The sequence below is a fragment of the Papio anubis genome, chromosome 16 (assembly GCF_008728515.1).
Source record: "Papio anubis isolate 15944 chromosome 16, Panubis1.0, whole genome shotgun sequence".
In the NCBI taxonomy this organism is placed as follows: domain Eukaryota; kingdom Metazoa; phylum Chordata; class Mammalia; order Primates; family Cercopithecidae; genus Papio; species Papio anubis.
The window spans coordinates 9064672-9089728 of NC_044991.1; the positions used below are offsets into that span (position 1 = coordinate 9064672).

General features: G+C 46.7%; 1 protein-coding gene across 3 annotated transcripts; it reads left to right on the forward strand.

The window, feature by feature from the left end:
* On the forward strand, positions 1–24635 carry DESI1 (desumoylating isopeptidase 1). Of its 3 annotated transcripts, none has more exons than XM_031656257.1 (7): positions 231–305; positions 14478–14499; positions 14714–14852; positions 15022–15091; positions 18505–18614; positions 19269–19391; positions 21471–21788. In XM_031656257.1, the coding sequence occupies exons 3-7, from the start codon at positions 14815–14817 to the stop codon at positions 21562–21564; spliced, it is 435 nt and encodes a 144-aa protein (XP_031512117.1). In that variant the 5' UTR covers positions 231–305; positions 14478–14499; positions 14714–14814; the 3' UTR covers positions 21565–21788. The 3 variants fall into 3 exon arrangements, with proteins under 3 accessions (XP_031512116.1, XP_031512117.1, XP_031512118.1); XM_031656258.1 differs by lacking the exon at positions 231–305 and adding an exon at positions 373–783; XM_031656256.1 differs by lacking the exon at positions 14714–14852 and having other exon boundaries at positions 1–305; positions 21471–24635.
* Positions 24636–25057: the final 422 nt, after the last annotated feature.

Sequence of the window (25057 nt, forward strand, 5' to 3'; positions counted from 1 at the left end):
CCCTCCCTGTCCGCTCTCTGTCACCTCACAGTAGTCGTTGCCGGTAGCGGGTGTGGGGGCGCGAGCAGCGCAGGGCGGCCTCTCCCCCCCCCCTCAGCCCGGGCCCGGGCTCGGTCCCCCCCCCTCCCTCCGCTTCCCACCCCCGTCGGGTACGGGAAGGTCCAAGTCGCTGCCGGGTGCCAGAGGGCCGTCGTGGCCGCCGTCGCCACGGGTCCCAATGGAGCCGCCGAATCTCTATCCGGTGAAGCTCTACGTGTACGACCTGTCCAAGGGCCTGGCCCGGCGGCTCAGCCCCATCATGCTGGGTGAGGGGGAAGGGGCCAGGTGGGCAGGAGGGCGGGAGCCAGGCCAGAGGGTGGCGGCTGGCCGAGGTGGGGAGACTTGGGCCACGACTCACGGGGAGACACATGGCCCAGAGGATGGAAGAAAAGCCGAGTGGAGAAGAGAGTGGTCTGAGGTTTGGGCCCTCTGAGCCCCGCTTTAGCCTCGCAGATACCATCCTCACGTTTGAATTCAAGGGGAAGGGATGGAGGAGTCATTCCTCCACCTTTCAGGGGGCTCGGGCAGAAACTGAACCCTCGAGAGCCCCTTCGACGGGGGTGTGGAGTAAACCAGCGCTGGATCCCAGCGGGTTCCCTGCCTCGCTCGGGTAGGCTGGTGCACTCCTGCCTCCTTGGCGCGGTGTAGGAAAGGTGAGGATGCCTGCCGCGCGGTGCCCCTCGTGGTGACAGAGACACTGCGGAGGTCGGGTGGTCTTCGGAGAACCTTGCCTCAGTGCCAAAAGTAAGCTCCCTATGCAGTCCGGCGGGTAGGTGGGATGGGGGAGATAGAGCTGCCTAGGGAACCCCCCCTAGGTAGGTCAAGTCAGGACAAGAGGAGCCCCGAACTCCAGAATTCACCAAGCAATCTTCTCCCCACAGTTTCTAAGTTAGTTGCTTTTGCTCAAATGGCAAGAAAGCAGTTTTGGGGGAAGTTTGGATGAGGTTGTGTGAATAAGGATTAGTAAAGAAAGTATTTCGGTTGTGCTCCGTTAAACTACTTAACTGGCAGGAGAAAAACCAGCCCTCATTCAGTGACGATCACACCTCATTTCAACTTAAATACAGGAATGTCTTGTGTAACACAGGAATTGTCAAGTTTGTAACTTCGGGTAATCATGAGCAGGAAAGAATTCCAATAATTGAAAATTGAAGCTTTGACAGCATCCATTTGAATGGCTAATTTTTCCTGGCTTCTGTGGAGACATTGGCGAATTATTTAGTTCATCTCTGTAAGATGAGGGGGCAGAGGTCAAGTAGGCAAGGCTACTTCTGAGAGCATCCTTCAATGTCCTTGAGTTTCTAATATGTTGTAGTGAATTGAACTTAATCTCACAACCGTGGGCCTGTGAGTTGTTTCTATATTTGGCTTCACATCAAAATCATCTAGGGTGCTTGTTTAAAATGCATATACTTTCATTTCCAACATATATTGTTAAATGAGATTAGAAAAAACAAGAGTAGAACAGCTCTTTAAATATGTAAATCAGAGGATATATATGTGCTTGCATAGGCAAATAATTATCCGAAAGGATACACAAGAAATTGGTAACAGCAGTAGCTTATGGAAAGGGGAACTTTATGCCAGGAAAACAGGAGTAGAAGAGAAGCTTTGCTATACACTGTTTCTAACCTCTAGACCTGTGTATGACATACACACAATATCTATTTAAAATGAGAAAAGTTTTAATTATATCGATTCTAGAGCTTTACTTCACAAATACTAAATCAATCTCCTGGAGTTTTGGTCCAAAAATCTGTATTTTTAATGAGCTTATCGACTAATTCTTATGTAGCCAACCCATTATTTAACAGGGGTTTGGGCCTAGATAACCAGTTGTTAAAATGATAAGGCACATCTGAAAGCAAAACTTACAAAGTCATTGAGGAAGCTGTTACTCATTAATAGATTACATCAGTCAAGTTTTGTTTTGTTTTTTTTGAGACGGAGTCTCGCTCTGTCTTCCAGGCTGGAGTGCAGTGGCGCGATCTCTGCTCACTGCAAGCTCCGCCTCCCGGGTTCACGCCATTCTCCTGCCTCAGCCTCCCGAGTAGATGGGACTGCAGGGGCCCGCCGCCACGCCTGGCTAATTTTTTGTATTTTTAGTAGAGATGGGGTTTCACCTTGTTAGCCAGGATGGTCTTGATCTCCTGACTTTGTGATCCGCCCGCCTCAGCCTTCCAAAGTGCTGGGATTACAGGTGTGAGCCACCACGACCGGCCCACATCAGTCAAGTTTTAAAGTTTTTTTAAACTTCTTGGAATGGAGCTATTTAGTTGCTTGTTTTTTTATCATAGTGAAGAATCAAATATTTCCTATACCCCAAGTAAAAGCCTCCCCCTTTACACTGGGTATTTTTTATCCTATTACCTAATAATTATTGGGCAGCTGAAAGGGGCCTTAGGAGTCATTATTTCATTCATTCAGCAGATCAGCAGATGTTCATTGAGCGTCCGCTCTATGCTAGTCAACGTGTTAAGGTAAATGAGGTTGATATAATGAACAAAGATATTCTTTGCCATCATGGAGCTGTCTAATGGGGGAGAAATTAAAAATAAATACATAAGCAAATAATTAGTTACAAATTGCATAAGTGCCTTCTGCACCAGAAGCACACTGGGTGCTGTGATAGAAAATAACAAGACACACCTTTTTTTTTTTTTTTTTTTTTTGAGATGAGTCTTGCTCTGTTGCCCAGGCTGGAGTACAGTGGTGTGATCTCAGCTCACTGCAACCTCTGCCTCCCAGATTCAAGTGATTCTCCTGCCTCAGCCTCCAGAGTAGCTGGAATTACAGGTGCACGCCACCACACCCGGCTAATTTTTATATTTTTAGTAGAGACGGGGTTTCGCCATGTTTGCCAGGCTGGTCTTGAACTCCTGACCTCATGTGATCCTCCCACCTCAGCCTCCCAAAGTACTAGGATTACAGGTGTGAGCCACTGCACCCAGCCAAGAGACGTATTTTAAATAAGGGTATCAAGTGTAGTAACTTTGATACTGGGAATTTAGGATGAGGAAGAATTAGCCACAGGAAGGTAATAAGGGAGTTACAGTGTTCCAGGTAGGAGACAGATCAACCTGCCAAAGCCCTGAGACAGGAAAGAGTCTGGCCTGATACTGGAACTGAAAGAAGGCCTTTGTGGAGTGTAGTGGGTGAAAGGGAAAGTGCCATAACTGAAGGTGGAGTAATAGACCTGCCTCCTCCCCACTCCCCACCCTTTTATAAAGATGCGAAGTCCTGGAAGACCTCAGCCAATCATGGGAACATCACCCATTTGGCACATCAGATTCTGATCTGAGGAAATCACCTTGTCTGCTAATCTACTTCTTTATTTTCTACCTTTTTTTTCCGTATTGCTTTTATACCTTTTGCAAAATTAATGAAGAAAGAGTTAGCAAAGCTAGTAGGCATTACTTTCTAGAGTTGAAAACTTAAGGAAAATAGGCATGGTCTTACTGGTTCATCCCATTCAGATATCACTAGTCTTGAAGTTGGGTATGTCCCAGTTCTATAAGTAGCCATATATTGATTTCCCATTCCTAAATATATTTGAACCTTTAAAAAATCAATTTGTTTCCTGATTTTTATGATCAATTCTAGAAGTATATTAATAGCCAGTATTTATTGAGAGCTTACCATGTGTCAGACCCTTTTTTCTGAGTACTTTGCATGCATTGTAATCTTCACCACAGCTTTGTGAGATAGGTCCTGTTATTGCCTCCATTTTCTCCATTGAGGAACCCAAGAAGTAGAGTATTAAGGAATTTGCCCCAGGTCACAGAGCTGCTAGGTGGTAGAGCTGGGTTATGAACACAGGCAATCTGACTTCCAGAGCTCGGGTTCTCAGTCATTTTGAGATACCACCTCTAATGTGTAATATGTTCCTTTATAATTGAAGTAAAGTAGATGCCTTCCTGAAGTTTGTAAAGGCATTCTTTGCCAAATGTTTCAAGTTTGGATGAGAAAAAAAGCTGGGTTCAATGTGTATGTGGCACTTACAATCTAGATTTATGATCATGCCTCTTAGCCTCCATTTTCCCAAATTAAATCCGTGTGATCTCATCCGCAGTACCCTCTCAGGCTTCAGTTATGTCAGTTCTCCATTGGGAGACCTAATCTAGCTCTACGCAGTTCAGGATTGCACTAGATAAAGCCCAAGGTAATTCCCCTTTCCTGAAGCAATGTAAATTCCATAGTTTTACCCTGTCCTGTTTTCAGCCTCCTGGAATTGCCTCACGTGAAGGCATTACTGTTCTATAGTTCATTCACCATGAAAAATGGTCCCAGAATTATCCTTAGCGTTCTAATTGATCAGATAGCCTGATTGCACGTTTTTTTCATAGTCACCGATTGCCTAAGATAATTAACTATTATAATTGTCCTTCAGTTCCTCCTCTTAATAATTTTGGCTGCTCTTTAAATTGCTTGACCTCTTTTTGTGCCAGAGTGCATACAGAAGTGTGTGTGTGTGTGTGTGTGTGTGTTTTAATTGTGGTAAGAAGTACTTCGTATTCGTTGATTATTTTCTGATCTTAAGTTTCATGAGCATCCATCACGTTTATTTTTCTTTTTTTTTTTTTTTTTTTGAGACGGAGTCTTGCTCTGTCGCCCAGGCTGGAGTGCAGGGCTGGATCTCAGCTCTACTGTAAGCCCGCCTCCCGGTTCTCGGCCATTCTCCTGCCTCAGCCTCCCGAAAGTAGCTGGGACTACATGCTTCTGCCACCGCTACTCGCTAGTTTTTTGTATTTTTTAGTAGAGACGGGGTTTCACTGTGTTAGCCAGGATGGTCTCGATCTCCTGACCTCGTGATCCGCCCGTCTCGGCCTCCCAAAGTGCTGGGATTACAGGCTTGAGCCACCGCGCCCGGCCCACGTTTATTTTTCTTTACAAGCCCATTTCAAAACTCTTTTCAGATTTAAAGATTTGGAGGCATACAATATATACATTTCTTGGCAGAATGCATTCTAATGAATATTAGAGATTTTACTCTATACTCAATTCTTTACTTCATTTTGTAGTACAAATAGTAATGAAATAAAAGATGTGATGTGAACTCTGTCCTCCAGGAGTTTTTCTTTCTTTTTTTGTTTTTCCGAGATGGAGTCTTGCTTTGTTGCCCAGGCTGGAGTGCACTGGAACAATCTCGGCTCACTGCAAGCTCCGCCTCCCAGTTCACGCCATTCTCCTGCCTCAGCTTCCGAGTAGCTGGGACTACAGGTGCGCACCACCACGCCTGGCTAATTTTTTGTATTTTTAGTAGAAATGGGATTTCACCGTGTTAGCCAGGATGATCTTGATCTCCTGACCTTGTGATCCACCCGCCTCGGCCTCCCAAAGTGCTGGGATTACAGGTGTGAGCCACCGTGCCCGGCCAGGAGTTTTTCTTTTTTGAGATAGAATGTCACTCTTGTTGCCCAGGCTGGAGTGCAATGGCATGATCTCGGCTCAGCAACCTCCGCCTCCTGGGTTCAAGCACTTCTCCTGCCTCAGCCTCCCAAGGAGCTGGGATTACAGGCATGTGCCACCATGCCCAGCTAATTTTTGTATTTTTAATAGAGACTAGGTTTCACCATGTTGGTCCGACTGGCCTCGAACTCCTGACCTCAGGTGATCCACCCGCCTCAGCCTCCCAAAGTGCTGACAAACCCCACTCCCAAAGAACAGGCATGAACCACCATGCCCAGCCCAGGAGTTTTTCTTAAAATATTATTTTCCTTTAAATAATGAATATACACATATAACATTTGATAACAATATAAAACAGATTATGATTAGGTGCCAAAGTGAGTGAGTGGTGCAGCAACTATGTTAGGCCTTGAAATAAGAGAGGCCATGGTGAGCTGGGCATGTCAGAAAGGCTTCGGCAAGAGCCTGAAGCTCCTGGAGGGCAAGGACTCTGTCCCCTTCCTTTATGTCCCCAGTGGCCTGTTGGAGCAGGTGTTCAGTAAGTATTGATTATAGAAATGATTGAGACTTGAACTTAAGCTTGAAGATTAAGTAAAATTTATTCAAATCTGAGAGAGGTTTTTTATGTTTTAATGCCACCTATTGTGCTTTGTTTTAGATTTTTATTATTCACTGTGTGAACTGTTTTATACTCATCTAATGAATTAATTTAATAATCATGCCATTTCTTTAAGGCAAAATGGAAAGGAATATGGCTTACAAGGCCCTGCGTGATTCTGCTTTTATAAATTTTCTTTTTTTTTTCTTTTGAGACAGAGTCTCGCTCTGTCGCCCAGGCTGGAGTGCAGTGGTGCGATCTCAGCTCACTGCAAGCTCCGCCTCCCGGGTTCACGCCATTCTCCTGCCTCAGCCTCCCAAGTAGCTGGGACTACAGGCGCCCACCACCACACCTGGCTAATTTTTTAATTTTTAGTAGAGACAGGGTTTCACTGTGTCAGCAGGATGGTCTCGATCTCCTGACCTTGTGATCCACCTGCCTTGGCCTCCCAAAGTGCTGGCATTACAAGCGTGAACCACCGCACTGGGCCTAAATTTTCTTTTTTTTCTTCTTTCTTTCTTTTTTTTTTTTTTTTTTTTTTTTTTTGGCACAATCATAGTTCACTATAACCTCAAATTCCTGGGGTTCAAGCTATCCTCCCTGCTAAGCCTTCTGAGTAGCTGGGATGACAGGCATATGCCACCATGCCTGACTGATTTTTTTAGCTTCATTTAATAGAGATGAGGTCTTGCTATATTGCCCAGGCTGGTCTCAAACTCCTAGACTTAAGCTGTCCTCCTGCCGCAGCCTCCCAAAGTGCTGGGATTACAGGCACGAGCCACCATACTGAGCTTTTTTTTTTTTTGGTAGGGACAGGGTTCCATTATTTTGCCCAAGCTGGTCTTAAACTCCTGGCCTCAAGTGATTCTCTCACCTTGGCCTCCCAAAGTGTTGGGATTACAGGCATGAGCTGCTGCTGCTTCTTGTTTTTTTGGAGACAAGGTGGTGCTCTGTAACCCATGCTGGAGTGCACTGGCTCCATCAAGACTCACTGCAGCCTCCATCTCCTGCTACCTTCCAGGCTCAAGTGATCCTCCCATCTCAACCTCCCAAGTAGCTGGGACTACGGGCACAGGCTACCATGCCTGGCTCAATTTTTTATTTTTTTGTAGAGATGGGAGTCTCACTATGTTCCCTAGGCTGGTCTTGAACTCATGGGCTCAAGCAATCCCATCCACCTCACCCTCCCAAAGGGCTGAGATTACAGGCATGAGCCACCATGCCCAGCCTAAATTTACCTTTTTTGCAGATTAAAACACTCTTTTAGTTTTTAACAATGCATCGCATTTGGATTTTGTGATAACCTTTCTCTGGCCAAAGGAGGAACAAACCCCCCTGCCAATAGGCATTTTTTACACTATGGGCTATAAAGGCCCACTTATATTATACAAATGTTTTCTTTTACCTTTTCCCACATAGATTTAATGTTTATCCCGTGGTCCCAGAAAGAATAGCTGATTTTTTTTTTTTTAACTTTACACAGGCTGGGTGCGTTGGCTTATGCCTGTAATCCCAGCACTTTGGGAGGCCGAGGCAAGCGGATCACCTGAGGCTGGGCATTCGAGACCAGCCTGACCAACATGAAAAAACCCCGTCTCTACTAAAAATACAAAATTGGCCGGGCATGGTGGCGCAAGCCTGTAATCCCAGATACTCGGGAGGCTGAGGCAGGAGAATTGCTTGAACCCAGGAGGCGGAGGTTGCAGTGAGCCAAGATTGTGCCATTGCACTCCAGCCTGGGCAACAATAGTGAAACTCGTCTCAAAAAAAAAAAAAAAAAAAACTTTATATTAAGCCTTTCATATTGCCGGTAAACTGCCAATTAAAAGCACTTTATCACCATGGGGAAGAATCGTGAGGTAAGCTGGGGCTACATTTGATTTATACCAATGAGCTAATGCATTTCTTTACCTGCCATCTGAGACAAAATGCTACCTGTATAGAGGCCCCTGAGCCTGGCACCCCATCACCATCATCTAGTTTATGCTTATTAATAGACATTTATTTAGCACCGGTAGTATAACAGATGCTGACCGCTTAAATCTATAACCAGCCTGTATGTCTATTTGCACAACTCCATCCATCTTAATCAATGAGGAGGTGGATAGAGTGTTTTCTCCTTTACTTTTATGATCAGTAGAAGGCTGACTTATTCATGTTGAAAAACAGGGCTGGGCCGGGCGCGGTGGCTCAAGCCTGTAATCCCAGCACTTTGGGAGGCCGAGGCGGGTGGATCACAAGGTCAGGAGATCGAGACTATCCTGGCTAACATGGTGAAACCCCGTCTCTACTAAAAATACAAAACATTAGCCGGGCACGGTGGCGGGCGCCTCTAGTCCCAGCTACTTGGGAGGCTGAGGCGGGAGAATGGCGTGAACCCGGGAGGCGGAGCTTGCAGTGAGCCGAGATCACGCCACTGCACTCCAGCCTGGGAGACACAGTGAGACTCCGTCTCAAAAAAAAAAAGAAAAGAAAAACAGGGCTGATAGCCATGTCTTCCATTTGTTTTCCATGTTCATACTTCATAGGCCACAAAGTGAATGCATTAGATTTACCAACAAGCTTGGAGACATGAAGTATCTGACCCACCACGCTCCAGTTTGCTGAGGAAATCTTAGTGGGAAAATAATCTATTTCTACAGTATGCAAATATCCAGAGCCTAATTCATGTCCCAAAATGGCCTTGTATTCTAATTCAATCTCAAACTACCACTAAAAAACCATTAAAATCAATCCAGACTGGGTGTGGTGGTTCACACCTGTAATCCCAGCACTTTGGGAGGCCAAGGCGGGCAGATCACTTGAGGCCAGTTCGAGACCAGCCTGGCCAACATGGTGAAACCTCATCTCTACTAAAAATACAAAAATTAGCCAGGTGTAGTGGCATGCGCCTGTAATCCCAGCTACTCAGGAGGCTGAGGCACCAGAATTGTTTGACCCCAGGAGGCAGAGGTTGCAGTGAGCCGAGATCACGCCACTGCACTCCAGCCTGGGTGACAGAGCAAAACTCTGTCTCTAAAAAGAAAAGATACATGTATCAATCCAGTCTCACTTTCCAATGCCTGGCATCATGTCAGGACCATGGCCCTCATCCTTTTCCTTGCAAGAGTAGGCTGCAAAGCAGCAAACCTTTCACTTCTACCCAAACTTCTCCAGTAAGCTTATCTTCATATCTTGCTTTGTTCTGTTTTTCTGCTGGACAAACTGTGCATCTTTGTTTACCTGTTTGTAAAATGCTGTTAATAAATGTTTGCTCTACTTTACCCCCTAAAGATGTTATGAGAATAAGGATAATTGGCTGAGCCTAGCACTTTGGAGGCCAAGGCAAGAGGATCCTTGAGCCCAGGAGTTAAAAACCAGCCTAAGCAATACAGTGAGACCCTGACTCAAAAAAAAAAAAAAAAAAAAAAAAAATGCCGAGCAATGTGGCGGGCACCTGTAGTCCCAGCTACTCTCGAGGCTGAGGCAGGAGAATATTGTAAACCCAGGAGGCGGAGCTTGCAGTGAGCTGAGATCTGGCCACTGCACTCCAGCCTGGGCGATGGAGGGAAACTCCGTCTCAAAAGAAAAAAATAAAAAATAAAAAGAGAGAGAGAGAGAGAAAACAAGTATAACTATGAAATACTTTAAGAAAGGATGTAGCCGGTCACAGTGGCTCACACCTGTAATCCCAACACTTTGGGAGCCCGAGGCAGGTGGATCATGAGGTCAGGAGTTCAAGACCAGCCTGGCCAACATGGTGAAACCCCATCTCTACTAAAAATACAAAAATTAACTGGGCATGGTGACAGGTGCCTGTAATTCCAGCTACTTGGGAGGCTGAGGCAGGAGAATCACTTGAACTCAGAGGTTGGAGGTTGCAGTGACCCAAGACCACGCCACTGCACTTCAGCCTGGGTGACAGAGTGAGACTCCGTCTCAAAAGGAAAAAAAAAAAAAAAGGATGTAGACCAGGTGCAGTAGTAGCTCACGCCTGTAATCCCAGCACTTTGGGAGGCCGAGGCGGGCAAATTACTTGAGGTCAGGAGTTCGAGATCAGCCTAGCCAACATAGTGAAACCCTGTCTGTACTAAAAATACAAAAATTAGCCAGGCGTGGTGGCGCACACCTGTAATCCCAGCTACTTGGGAGGCTGAGGCAGGAGAATTGCTTGAACTGGGAGGTGGAGGTTGCAGTGAGCCAAAATGGCACCATTGCACTCCAGCCTGGGAAACAGAGCGAGACTGTCTCAAAAGAAAAAAAGAAAGGATATAAATTCACTCAATTCATTTTTAATGTTATTGTTGGCACCAAGTGTTTGGTAGATGAATAAGTGAAAGAATGAATAGGTTGGGTGCAGTGGTTCACACCTGTAATCCCTGCACTTTGGAAGGCCGAGGCAGGTGGATCACAAGGTTGGGAGTTTGAGACCAGTTTGGCCAGCATGGAGAAACCCCGTCTCTACTAAAAATACAAAAAATTATCCAGGCATGGTGGTGCGTTCCTGTAATCCCAGCTACTCAGGAGTCTGAGGCAGGAGAATTGCTTGAACCCTGGAGGCAGGAGTTGTAGTGAGCCATGGTTGCACTGCAGCACCCCAGCCTGGGCAACAAAGCGAGACTCCGTCTCAGAAAAAAAAAAAAAAGAATGAATGAATAAATAAGGAAATCTTTTTTTCTATAATCCCTATCTCTACTCTCTGAATGGATGAGATCCTAAGTGTACCTTGATGCAGTTGAATAGGAAGTGTGGTGTATAGCTTACAGGCAAATTTAGTGATGATACAAAGGATATAAAGGAGAATAAAGTAGGGTTTGTATCATGCAACTTTTGAGTTGTTTTTCAGGTGTGAAATAACTGAGGCCCCTCTCCAAAACTCTGTTGAGCAGGAATGGGTTTGAGCTGTTGATGCATCCCTACCTGCCAGCTGTACTCCTGGGTCAGTGAGCATGTGCATCTGAGAGGACAGCAGTAGACCGGGAGTGCAGTGTGCCAGGGTGGCTGAGTCATTTCAATAACAAGCCAGGCAGCCCAGATTGGGGTTAGGAACTTTGTCCTCAATAGCACTGTGTGTCAACCAACAAAGCTAACTAAACAGAACAGCTCATCTCAACAGATGTTCATGTCACATCTCAGGTCCAGGTCCTTTGCTAGGTGCTGGAGTTACAAAGATGCATAAGAAAACTGTCCTGGTTATTGAGGCAACTGTGGTCTAACTGGGGAGAAGGACACATGAATAGTTTCAATACCAAGGTACTATGAGAACAGCTATAAAATTTTCAAGTTACAAACCCTAGAAGAAATGAGTTGGCCTTTATTGGGCATGTATTATATTCCAGACCCTGTGCTAGGCATGTGTCATGTATCGTCTCTTTTAATCCTGGAAATGTTATGAGACAGGCACTGTTGTTATGCTTTTTTTACAGAATAGGAAACTATAGTTTAAACAGTGCATCCAATAGAACTTTCTGCAGTGATGGAAATGTTCTAGATCTGCACTGTCCAATAAGTAACCACTAGTCACATGTGGCTATTGAATACGTAAAATGTGGTTAGTGGAACCGAGAGACTGAATTTGTGCATTTATTTAATTTAAATAGCCACATGTGGTCAGTGGCTACCATATTGGACAATTCAGGCTTAGTGTTCTCAGCCTCTGCAGTGTTCTCTGTGATCTGGTCCTCCATTACCTCTGGTCATCTTCTACTTCCCCTCCTCACCCATTCTAGCTTCACTGGAATCCTTACAGGCCTTCAGATAAACCTGGCATGTCGTTGCCCCTGCATCCCTCTTTCACTTGTCTCTTTTAAATCTTGGCTCAAAGCTGGGCGTGGTGGCTCACACCTGGAAGTGGGAGGATCTCTTGAGCCAAGGAGTTCAAGTCCAGGCTTGACAATGTAGGGAGACCCCGTCTCAAAAAAAAAAAAAAAATTAGCTAGGCCTGGGTGGTACACATATAGTCTCAGCAACTGAGAAGCTAAAGTGGGAGGATCACTTGAGCCTGGGAGGTCAAGGCTGCAGTGAGCTCTGATCACGCTACTGTACTCCAGCCTGAGTAACACAGCAAGACCCTGTCTCCAAAAAAAAAAAAAAACTTCACTCAAATGTCGCGTTCTAAAAGAGGCCCACCCTGACCATCCCTGAAACTCCCTTAACCTACTCTTTTTTTTTTTTTTTTTGAGACAGAGTTTCGCTCTTGTAGCCCAGGCTGGAGTGCAGTGGCGCAATCTCGGCTCACTGCAATCTCGGCTCACTGCAACCTCTGCCCTCTGGGTTTAGGCGATTCTCCTGCCTCAGCTTCCTGAGTAGCTGGGACTACAGGCATGCACTACCATGCCCGGCTAATTTTGTATTTTTCATAGAAACAGGGTTGTTGACCATGCTGGTCTCAAACTTATGACCTCAGGTGATCCGCCCTCCTCGGCCTCCCAAAGTACTGGGATTACAGGCGTGAGCCACCACACTGGGCCTATTTTTTATTTTATATGAGACAGGGTCTCACTCTGTTGCCCAGGCTGGAGTACAGTGGCGCAATCTCAGTTCACTGCAACCTCTGCCTCCCAAGTTCAAGCGATTCTCGTGCCTCAGCCTCCTGAGTATCTGGGACTACAGGTTCATGCCACCACACCCAGCGAGTTTTTTTTTTTTTTTTTTTTTTTGGTAAAGACAGGGTTTCTCTGTTGGCCAGGCTGGTCTCAAACTCCTGCCTTCAAGTGATCCGCCTGCCTCGGCCTCCCAAAGTGCTGGGATTACAGGGGTGGGCCACCGTGCCATGTCTGAAGTAGAACTTACTTTTATCTTGTGGAAGTCTTTACCCTTTTCCCCAAGGAGGTCATCGTACCTAATAAGAACCTCCATTTATCAAACATCTGTATATCATATACTGTGAAGCTTTCTATACATTATTATTACCAGTCACAGCAACTCCGAATCGGAGAAACAGACTTAAACAGGCTAGGTAAACTTGCCCAAGATCCACCACTAGGAAGTGGAAAACCCAGGATCTGAATCCATATGGTCCCCTTAACTATCTCTGAGGATGGTATGCCAAGCATAGGATTACAGGATCACGCCTGTAATCCTAGCACTTTGGGAGGCCGAGGCAGGTGGGTCACTTGAGGCGAGGAGTTCGAGACCAGCCTGGCCAACATGGCAAAATCCTGTCTCTACTAAAAATACAAAAATTAGCTGGGCTTAGTGGTTCATGCCTGTAATCCCAGCTACTTGGGAGGCTGAGGCATGAGAATCACTTGAATCCGGGAGGCAGAGGTTGCAGTGAGCCGAGATCACGTCACTTCACTCTAGCCTGAGCGACAGAGAGACTCTGTCTCTAAAAAAAAGAAAGTCACAGGGCAAACAGTGAAGGTAGCAGTTAGCAATCAGTAATCCGCCATGTCGCCACGTGAAGTGATAAGCAGGGGTGAGTGAGTGATGTTTGCTGGCGCTCCGCATCTTTCACTGCCCTTCCTCTGCATCCTGAGCACTGCTGTAGAGTATCTCCCATGGACTCTTGCGATGACCTCCTTACCCTGGTTTGCTTACTCTGCTCTCTTCCCTCCAGTTCATCTGCTATCCCACAACTACAGTTATCTTTTCTGAACATGGATCTGATCAAGGCACTCTCCAGCCTCACAGCCTCTTTGAGTCCAGGCCTGCCCACTTTGCTGGCCATACTGTTGGCCGCTCCTCCCGCTAGCACCATCACTGCACCCTTTCTTCACTCTGCCCTGCAGGCTTTAGACTTCACAGCCATGCATGTTCACGTCTTGTTCTCTCCCACAGAAATGTCCATCCCTGCCCTTAGTTGTCATTGGTAATGGAAGCTCACAAAAGTAGTTTGTTATATTTAGCACCTTATTTTTACCACTATGATACAGCATATTAACATTGTGTTTTAGTTAATTGTGTATCTCAGTCCATTTGACTTTGAGCTTCTCAAAGGCAGGAAAGTGATATGTTCCTATTTGCATTTCCACACCTAACATTGTTTCTGGCACATAGAGGTAAATAACAGTGCCTTAAGTATTTAAATGGATAGCATTTGCAAAGTTTTGTCCTATCAGTTTCTGAAGGATTTCGCGTCAATGAAGAAATGAGTAATAACATTCATTGTATTAATATAGTCTTACTGTACGTGAGGCAGAGAAGTTAAAAAGGCATAGCTGAATTGACCTCAAAGAGGAAAGAATAGCAGACATAAAACTGGGGTACCTTTATACCAGTGTTTTTAATCTTGCATTCTGATAAAAGACTCTCATACTTTTCAGCTTACTTAACAGAGCATACTCTGTCACAACCTAAAGACCTTACTGGAGGGGAGTTGCATTCCTAGAAAGTCCTTCAAGAGGTTTATGACAGGTTACCCTGGGTTTGAGTGACACAGTGAATTTACCGAGGCTGAGGGGCCACTTAGTCTAGTCCCAAGTGGCTAAATCTCTTCTTCTCTCCACAGGGAAACAACTGGAAGGCATCTGGTAAGTTGGGTGGGTCTCCTTACTTTGACTAGTTTTGAAATAAGGCAGCACTCTATGCATTTCAGGTTCTAGTCTGTGGCTTCCAGCATGAAACCTAGTTCTCCATGCTATAAATCTTCAAGCCCTAAAGCAGTGCTTCTCCATCACGAGTTCTTTTGCTCTCTCACCCTGGGACATTTGGCCATGTCCAGAGATATTTTTGGTTGTCACACAGGGAGGAGGATGCTACTGGCATCTTGTGGATAGAGGCAGGGATGCTGAACAGCCTAGAATGCACAGGACAACCCTGCACAACAAAGAACTATCCAGCCTCAAATGTCAATAGTGCCAAGATGGAGAACCCCTGATCTGTGGTATTTATCATATTCATACCTTTGGTTTGTTGGTTTTATAAGACTGGTTTTATAAGACTGGTCCCCACAGTCCTATCCTTGGGCAGAAATTATTCTCATTGCATTATGGTGTTTGCTTTTTCTCAAAGTTTAAGTTTTCTGGTTCACTGTGTCTCTCTCTATGTGACAGGCACACATCCATAGTTGTGCACAAGGATGAGTTCTTCTTCGGCAGTGGTGGTATCTCCAGCTGCCCCCCGGTAAGTGTCTTCCCCTACACTCTGTCCTGCAGTCTCAGGTTCCTGGGGGCGCCTGTAGACCAGGAGCTTTGCTTCTACTGTGGACCTCTGGCATTGTTCCTCGAAGCCACCTGAAGACTCAGCTCAAGAAAACCTTTCCCAGACACCCCAGCCAATTCCCCTCCTCTCTGTTCCCATGGCACGTGTGGGTCCTTCTGTCTCACAGAGAGCGTGTTATAGTGAAATGAGCCGTTTCTGGTTCTCTGCAGGGAACTGTGGAAGTGAGCTGAGGCCTTCCATCTCCATCCCCTGCACAGTGCCCGGCCCATCCTAGGAGCATAACTGATGTTAAGCTGAATGATGAGGGCTCTGAGAAGCATCAAGAGTTGCCCAAACTTACAGCCAATAAGTGACACCAGTCCTAGAACCTAGGATTATGACACTAAAGCCCACACCCTTTTCCAAACATTTCTTTTTTTTTTTGAGATGGAGTCTCGCTCTGTCGCCCAAACTGGAGTGCATGGCGCCATCTCGGCTCACTGCAAGCTCCGCCTCCTGGGTTCACGCCATTCTCCTGCCTCAGCCTCCCAAGTAGCTGGGATTACAGGCGCCCTTCACTACACCCAGCTAATTTTTTGTATATTTTAGTAGATACGGTGTTTCAGCATGTTGGCCGGGCTGATCTCAAACTCCTGACCTCGTGATTCGCCCGCCTCGGCCTCCCAAAGTGCTGGGATTACAGGTGTGAGCCACAGCACCTGGCCTTTTCCAAAAATTTCTTTCAGTTATCCAGGTGTTGTCACAGTAGGTGCTGAAGCAGTGGCCAAGCAGCCATTCATTTTGGTTGTGTGTTTGTTTTGTGTGGTGGTGGTTGTTGTTGTTTGTTTTTGCTATATCCTGCAGGAAGGATTTTTTTTTTTTTTTTGAAACAGGATCTTGCTCTGTCATCCAGGCTGGAAATGCAGTGGCGCAATCTTGCTTCCTGCAGCTTCCACCTACCAGGCTCAATGAATCCTCCCACCTCAGCCTCCCAAGTAGCTAGGACTCAGCACCACCACGCCCTGCTATTTTTTTCTATTTTTTGTAGAGATAGGATCTCCCTATGTTGCCCAGACTGATCTCAAACTCCTGGACTCAAGCAATCCCCTGCATAAGCCAGAATTCTCCCATTGCTTTTGGAATAAAAGCCAGAAAGCTCAGCGTGGCCTCCCAGGACCTACCTGATCTGGTCTCTGACTGTCTCTGGCAGCCTCTTTCAGGTTGTTCCCTCCCAACCTTCACTCTCTTCTCATTCTTTGAACACACCTTAGACATTGAAACCTGCACTCTGACATCAGTACACCTTCTTGATCCTTCACCTGGTTACACCTCTCCATCCTTCAGATTTGAGTTGTGTCACTTTCTCAGGCAAGTTTTCCCTGACCCCTCAGGCCAGGAAGGTCTCCTGTCATATGTACCACTGGCATTCTGTACTTTTCCAGCATGCTCTTAATTGCAGCTCATAATTATATACTGGTTATGGGATTTTTCAATCTCCCTTCCCTGCTAGACTAAGCTTCTTAAGGGCAAGAATCTCATCTATGTTGTCCACACCACAGCCCCAGTGCCCAGCATGAGGCCTGACTCACAATAAGTTCTCAATTCATATTTGTTATATGAGTGAATAAGAGGGTCAGAGTGACCTTTTAGTCTCTTACAACTCTGAGAGAATTGTTCTCTGCCTACCATAGTTATCTTCCTCACCATGCTTTCCTCAGTGCCCAGAACAATGTCAGCTATGTAGGAGGTGCTCAGTAGCTATGAATGAAAGATCTTTTCAGGGAGCTCTATTCTGGAGTGTTATCCCTTCCCAGATTTCTTCTCCCTGCTGATCCCGTTGCTTCCGCAGTGGCTGGTTTCCCCACTCAACCTCACTCTCCTTCAGTCTTCTCTGGCAGACTGTTAACCACATGGCTGAGGGTTCTCTGTAGGCCTTTCAGGAGCCATTAACTCTCTTGCCCCATCACCATCATTGGATTAGGCTCACAGATCCAAAAAGAATTGAATTATGGAAATATCTGCCAGCCTGCCAGATTTCTCACTGTCCTTCTCGTCTTTCCAGTGTTACATGAGATATCAAGTATGTCATAAGAAAAACTGGCTGCATACTTTATGCAAATAGGCATGGAAAGATGGCCTATGAAGTGTGAGCCATTTCTATTGTCCTGTTCTGTCCTCATGATGAGACATACTGGGAACAAAAGTAGACTTCACATTCTGGGTTTCTCTCTTTTTCTCGGCTAAATAAGTGGACAGCATCAGGAGTCAGAGCTGCAAGAGAATCAGTTTCCCAGGGCCCCCCCAGAAACAAGAAGTCTGACTTCTTCCATGCTGCTAGCACATAGCAATGAAAAGTCACCAGAAAGCTCTAAGCCAGGCTTGTCCAACTTGTAGCCTGCGGGCCACATATGGCCCAGGACAGCTTTGAATGTGGCCCGACATGAATTTGTAAAGTTTCTTAAAACATGAGGGTTTTTTCTTTGTTTTTTGTTTTGTTTTTGTTTTTGTTTTGAGACGGAGTTTTGCTCTGTTGTCCAGGCTGGAGTGCAGTGGCACGATCTCGGCTCACTGCTACCTCCACCTCCCGGCTTCACACCATTCTCCTGCCTCAGCCTCCCGAGTAGCTGGGACTACAGGCGCCCACCACCATGCCTGGCTAATCTTTTATGCTTTTAGTAGAGACGGGGTTTCACTGTGTCAGCCGGGATGGTCTCGATCTCCTGACCTCATGATCCGCCTGCCTCAGCCTCCCAAAGTGCTGGGATTACAGGCATGAGCCACCACGCCCAGCTTTTTTTTTTTTTTTTTTTTTTTTTTTTAAGCTCATCGGCTGTCATTAGTGTTAGTGTATTTTGTGTGTGGCCCAAGATAATTCTTCTTCCAGTGTACCTCAGGGAAGCCAAAAGATTGGACACCCATGCTTCTAAGCCATTGCATCCTTGATACAAATAGCTAATAGCATTCTTCATCTGCCCAGGGTGCCCTGCAAGTTAAATATGAAGTCAAGCCAGGGGCGGTAGCTCACACCTGTAATCTCAGCACTTTGAGAGGCCTAGGTGGGTGGATCACTTAAGGTCAGGAGTTCGAGACCAGCCTGACCAACATGGTGAAACCCCATCTCTACTAAAAATACTAAAAATTAGCTGGGCATGTTGGCAGGTACCTGTAATCTCAGCTACTTGGGAGGCTGAGGCAGGAGAATCACTTGAACTCAGGAGGTGGGAGTTGCAGTGAGCTGAGATTGCACTCCAGCCTGGGTGACCAGAGAAACTCTGTCTCAAAAAAAAAAAAAAAAGTGAAGTCAGAACAGTGTTCGTGGTCTACTGTGGGAAGCCACATTAAAACATTCAGTGGAGATGGTAATTTAATGACTTTCTTTGGGTTGGCTTTTTTAGGGGGGGACATTGCTTGGGCCCCCAGACTCTGTGGTTGACGTGGGGAGTACAGAAGTCACAGAAGAAATCTTTCTGGAGTACCTGTCCTCCCTGGGGGAGTCCCTGTTCCGGTGAGTGAACACAGGGGTGGTGGTTAGTTGTGTCTGTCTCCCCAGCTAGATAACCCCTGGAGGCAGCTGTCATGTCATATCGTCCTTATCACTCAGCACAAGGCCTGGGCCAGTTTTTTGCTGAATTAACATAAAGAAAAGGCAGTTATGCTACAAAAAGCTCTAAGTTGTTCTGATACAGATATTCCTTCAAGCATACTTTCTGCTGAAATTTTTAGAGGAAATAAGGGCTTTTCATTCCTTCTGATTAAAATCAGCAAGCGCTATTCTCAACCTGTATTGGCCAAGTTTGCAGAAGGAAAAACAGGGTTTGCAGAAGGGTTGGGATGAGATACAAACAAGCAGATTTTCTCTTAAAGAGGCTTTAGTCGATTTGAGTAAGGGGGTAAACTCTAACACCAGAGCTCTGCTTTTGTGAATGTAAAGATTCTCCTGAAACTGTGGAGGAGCCATGTCTTTTCAGTTTCTCCTTCCCTTAAAAATCAGTTATTAATAGCCAGAATGGCAAATAAGCAGTGCTTCTGGCAGATGAGAGGGGGGAAATCGCAGTTCTCACATTGAACTGTGCTCACCATTCCACTGCCTAGCTTGAGTTATTCCACATAGACGCTTGCTGGTTTCTCATTTATGTTCTGCAAACCTTTCAATGTACAGAGGTGAGGCCTACAACCTCTTTGAACACAACTGTAACACCTTCAGCAACGAAGTGGCACAGTTCCTGACTGGGCGGAAGATTCCTTCTTACATCACAGACCTGCCCTCTGAAGTTCTCTCCACGTAAGTGTGGCCTCTGTCCCTGCCCCTGCTTTGGCCAACCTTGAAAATCCCCATTCACGGTCAGTGCCCTTCCTCTGGTCCCCATCTGCCCTCCCAACCAGATGGGCCTGCCCTGATGGCAGGTTCTAACACAGAAAGCTGCCATTCTCTCCACCCACTGATGCGCACCTGTATTACCTCCACCCTCAGAGCTAGATCAGCTCTGCCCTGGCCTAAGTGCAACCACAGAACTTAGAAACCCACTTGACACTGGCTTCAGTATTTGCACAAAATTCTGGCGTCTGTCCTTCCCATTGTGCTCGAGGCATACCACTCCCCAGAAGCACCCAGTTAAAATGCAATGTTAGACAAGCAGAGAGGGGGTCAGAAAAATAGTAGGGGGGCTTGTTTTATAGCTGTTGATTTGCCTGTCTTCCACTACACCATGAGCCCTTTGACTCCCTCAACGACTATGTTCTACTTGCCCTCATGCATTACAGCACAGTCAGTCCTCAACAGATGTTTTCTTCAAGAACACTCTGCAGCCCCTTCTGTCCTTATGTGGCCCAAGCCTTGGAAGAGCCTTGCAGGCCATCATCCAGGCAGTATACCCCGAAAGGACACAACACCCCCATAGCCATCTCACCTCCTCCATCCCCTTGCCATTGATGGCATTCAGGCAGCCTCTGTTCATTCCAGGACCATGTCTATTTGCTTATTCTGACTCAGTTTCTCCTGAACTATGGCCTTACTCAACAGAGATCCTGGCAGGTTTCGCAGGCCCAGCAAAGTGGGCTGTTTTTCATACCTGAGGAAGAACCTCCCAGGAAGAGCTTGCATAGGAAACAAGGCTGCTGTGGCAGGCTGGTGAGGAGCCCCAGTCCGCCAGCCCTGGCCCTGCCTTCCTATCATTCGATGAGTTTGCAGTCCCACAGCTCTGCTGAGGGATCTAGGTTATGGGGCCCTGAGCAAACTGGAGTAACCAGAATGTTCTTGCTGTTATTATTTGATGGGTGGAGTTCCTGGAATTGTCTGAAATAGGGTTGATATTTCTAGGTTTCATCTGTCTATACTTTGGAGTACTTCATTCCTTTGAACTTGGAGATGGTTTTCAAAAATAGCAGTATCCACTGAAGAAAAAGCCAGTGACTTAAAAGTGTTTGGGCAACCTTATTTATGGTTGTCGTAATCATGGAAAATCTCCAAACTCCAGTATTTGCAGTGTTTTTTTCCATCTGTTACTGTGAGAGCAAACTAAAAGTCCTTTAGAAAGGCATTAGTGGCTGGGCGCGGTGGCTCAGACCTTAATTCCTAGCATTTTGGGAGGCCGAGGCAGGCAGATCACTAGGTCAGAGTTCGAGACCAGCCTGGCCAACATGGTGAAACCCCATCTCTACTAAAAATAAAAAAATTAGCCAGTTGTGGTGGCACACACCTGTAATCCCAGCTACTTGGGAGGCTGAGGCAGGAGAATTGCTTGAACCCAGGAGGCAGAGGTTGCAGTGAGCCGAGATCACACTATTGCACTCCAGCTCTGGGCTACAGAGCAAGACTCTGTCTCAGGGTGAAAGAAAGTCATCAATACTGGTAACCTTGCGTTTGTCCTTTTTTCTGAATATTCCCTGTACTCCCTGGCAGACCTCTGTTCCTGAAAAAATCCAACTGTGTGCTGTCCTCACCCCTAACTTTTGTCTTCTTTTTCATATCCTTCTTCTTTTGCCTCAGTTTCCTTGCTTCAATTTGATATTTTCCTTGCTCACGAGAATTAAAGACACAAGCACATAAAGCAAAATTCTAGTTCCCTGTATGTAGCCAGCCTGTTCAAACCACAGCTAACCAGGCTCTAGAGGTGAGGCCCTGAGGAGGGAATCCCAGGGATAAAAACACAGAGCAGGCTATTTCGGAGATGTCCTCCAAGAACACTTGAGTGTGAGGCAGGTGGGAAACTTAAGTAAGGTGATGAGGTGCTCCTTCCTTCTCTGGCGGTGCTGCTGCTGCCACCAGTGCCCACTCCTCCTCCCTACCCGTAGGCAGCACAGGGTGTGTGACAGCAGGCCACATCCCAAAGCCCACCCCTCTCGTGTCTCTGTTTCCTTGCAGGCCCTTTGGACAGGCACTTCGGCCCCTCCTGGACTCCATTCAGATCCAGCCTCCGGGAGGGAGCTCTGTGGGCAGACCCAACGGCCAGAGCTAACAGGACTGCCTGGGACCGCCCTGCCTCACCAGGGTTTTTCCTTTTTAAACAAAACAAACCCTACCAGATTTCTATTTTATAATTTTACATCAGAGCTAACAACCAAGGGACGGCTTTTTAAATTTCCCAGGGAAGGAGACTGTCAGGCCGCATGTAGACAATGCTGCTAAGAAACAGAACAAAATGCCACCCCTTCTAATAGTATTATACTAATTTATTAAGGCTGTCTTGTCTGTGAGTTCACTTCGGATGCTGTTTCCTAAGCGTCCACCACACTGGAGAAAGGGAGGGGCTTTGTTTAAACAGAAAGCAAGAGTCACAGTTTGCGGGAGCCCCAACCTAGAACTCTTTCCAGAGAACACTCACGCTCTACCCAAGTTGCCACCACCTGTGGGACCCAGGTGAGTTTTAGAACATCCGTGACCCGGAAACAGTTACTCTAGTGTTAAATGAACCAAAGGATTTGGTGCACATGGGACCAGTTTCGGGATGACTAACCCAACCTAAGTGAACTCTTCAGCCACAACCCTCCTCACCTTCCCTCCCTTACCACAAGCAAGGCCAGTGCTGGAGCAGCCATTGCCTCAGGATCAAGGGAGTAACAGCAAGTATCAGGCTGGAGAAAACAGGATAAAGCCATTCCTCCTTCCACCTAGATGGATTGCCAATCCTCTGCCATCAATTTTGGGAAACCTGCCTTGGTGCCCCCCGAGGCTGCTTTTCCTCAGCATAGCTGATGTGTCATAGTTGATGAGGTCTGGGCTGGAGCAGCAGAGACCCAGGCCTTTTTTCTACAAGTAATGATGTAGGTTATTTGCAGTCTCTGTAACCACCATCCAGACCAGTATGCAGTATTCAGCTGGGGACCAAGGGACGGGATTCCCTGCTCTAAGAAAATACCTTTTTTTAATTATTATTATTTTTTGAGAGCTCTGTCACCCAGGCTGGAGTGCAGTGGCGTGATCTCGGCTCACTGCAACCTCCACCTCCCGGGTTTAAGTGGTTCTCCTGCCTCGGCCTCCCGAGTAGCTGGGATTATAGGTGCGTGCCACCACGCCAGGCTAATTTTTGTATTTTCAGTAGAGACAGCTTTCGCCATGTTGGCCAGGCTGGTCTGGAACTCCTGACCTCAGGTAATCCACTTCCCTCAGCCTCCCAAAGTGCTGGGATTACAGGCGTGAGCCACAGCACCTGGCTGGAAAATACCTTTGATATGGAAAGAATAATGATGTGAGGCCGGGCACAGTGGCTCATGCCTGTAATCCCAGCACTTTGGGAGGCCGAGGCAGGCAGATCACTTGAGGTCAGGAGTTCAAGACCAGCCTGGCCAACATGGTGAAACCCTGTCTCTACTAAAAATACAAAAATTAGTTGGGCACCGTGGCACATACCTGTAGACCCAGCTACTCAGGAGGCTGAGGCAGGAGAATCCCTTGAACCCAGGAGGCGGAGATTGCAGTGAGCCGAGATTGTACCAGTGCACTCCAGCCTGGGTGACAGAGTGGGACTCCATCTCAAAAAAATAAAATGATGTGGAATCAAGGTGGCAAGAAAATTTAGAATCATTTCTGATAGGGACTTTCCCTTATCCTAAATGTGTTTTGAAGGCACAGATTATTTCCGTTGTCATTCTGACTTTAGGGAAAGCAGGTTGGGGCATGAGTGGGCATTTTCCTAATGACGCTGCTAACAGTTTATAGGCAGGAAACAGTCTGGGAGTCTCTAATCCAGAGAGACTTTCAGATTCCCTCTCTTCATGTGAACCTCCATTAGTTAGATTTTGGGAAAGTGAGTGTGAAGAAGGGACTCAGAGCTGCCAGGTACCCAAGTCTCAGCTCTGACATCCTTGGGCCCCTTCTGCCACAACTTCCTGCCACTTCGCGGACTTGAATTATGTTGCTTCTTCCTGGAAGTCTGGCCTGCAGCAGGGGCCTTTCCTCTCCAAAAAGCTGCTACTCACTTCTGGCCCCATCTGCTGCTATCTGCCATTAGCCATAGCAGTTGGCATCATCAGAGTCTCAGCTAGAGGAGATGTCATTCTGCCTTAGTGTTTGCCTGCGACCTGACCAGGGGCATGACCAGCTGGGATGTCAAGTGACATTTGGGAACTTGAAGATTACAGGCCAAATGAGTGAAAGTTTAATTCTTCTCAAGACCCACTGATTTGCCAATGTGCATGGAAATAATAAATTAGAGCAGAAACCAGCAGGGACTATTGTATAATGGTGATCTACTGGCAGAACTGGGCCCAAAGAGAAAGAATTTCTCAGGCTGGGTTTCTTCTGGGAGGGTAGCAGGTTGGTCTTGGCCAGTGCTCTGTTTCCCACCAGTGTTGTCCCCTTTTCCAGCTTGCCTTGCCCGGCTCTGCCTTGCAGGCTCCTGCTTCAGACCCCTCTGCCTGGGGTCTCCCCTCCATGCAGGGGGTTCTGGGCATCACAGCTCCTTTTTTTCTTTCTCCTCTCCCAGATCCAGTTTCAGCTGGTTTGCTTCTCCCAGCAGGTACCCTTAGGCCCAGGGGCAGCTCCCCTGAGAGAATTTGAGGCACTCATTTCCTTGAACAGCACCCCCTTTTATACTAGCAGCCATTTGTGCCATTGCCTGTGCCCTAGCGTTTGTGGGGAGAGATCGAGGGATCAGTGAGCAGTTTTCCCAGAGCTCCATGTCAAGGCAAGCTCTCCCTCCCCTGATGGGAGCCCCAGTGTCACTAACTGTGTAAACTCAGGCTCAGGCTTCAACTGCCCACCCCCATCCTCACATTTCTGTCTGTCCCAGCACCTCAGGAGCATTCTCATTGTGGCCAGCTAACTCCACCTGGATGTGAACAGGCAAGCAGAGTGGGAAATGAGTCACGTACTTGTATCGCACAGTGGACACCTCCCTAGAGGTCCATTGGTTTAAAGATATAGGGAAGGAGGAGGGATGAGACCATCACCCCCTCCCAGAAGTAAATCTAGTATATGGGTTTTCTTTATGCCCTTGAGTCAAACTAATAACTGTTTCTAGGATGGAGATGTTTGCTGGTTTTCTTTGGTGTTTTTTCTAATGCAATAAATTCATTTCTGCCTGCTGCATTTGTGTGGTGCCTGAATCAGGTCTGCACATGCGTCCAACATGAAGTGACCCCAGACTTTTGGGTCCCTTGGAGCTTAACTCTGCGGGGTCTGGATGTGTCTCCTTTGCATGGTTGTGAGCCTGTGGATGAGAAGTGATAACAGGGAAAGATGTCTGAATTTCACCACTGTTTTATAAAGATGAGAGAAGGGCCCAGAGAGAATATCACTTGCCCAAGTTCACCTTGCAGCTGGTGCAGCTCAAGGCTTTGTCTGATAACTTCAAATTCTGTAGTCTTCCTCAAGCCATCAGGAGTGTCTGACCTCATCAAAAAGTGTTCACTTCTAGTTTCAACTTGGCTTTAGGCTGGGTCTGTGACTCCTCACGCCCAGACAGGCTGTAGCTGAGAGGGCAGGCAAGGAGCCTAGCGGGGGCCTGGCAC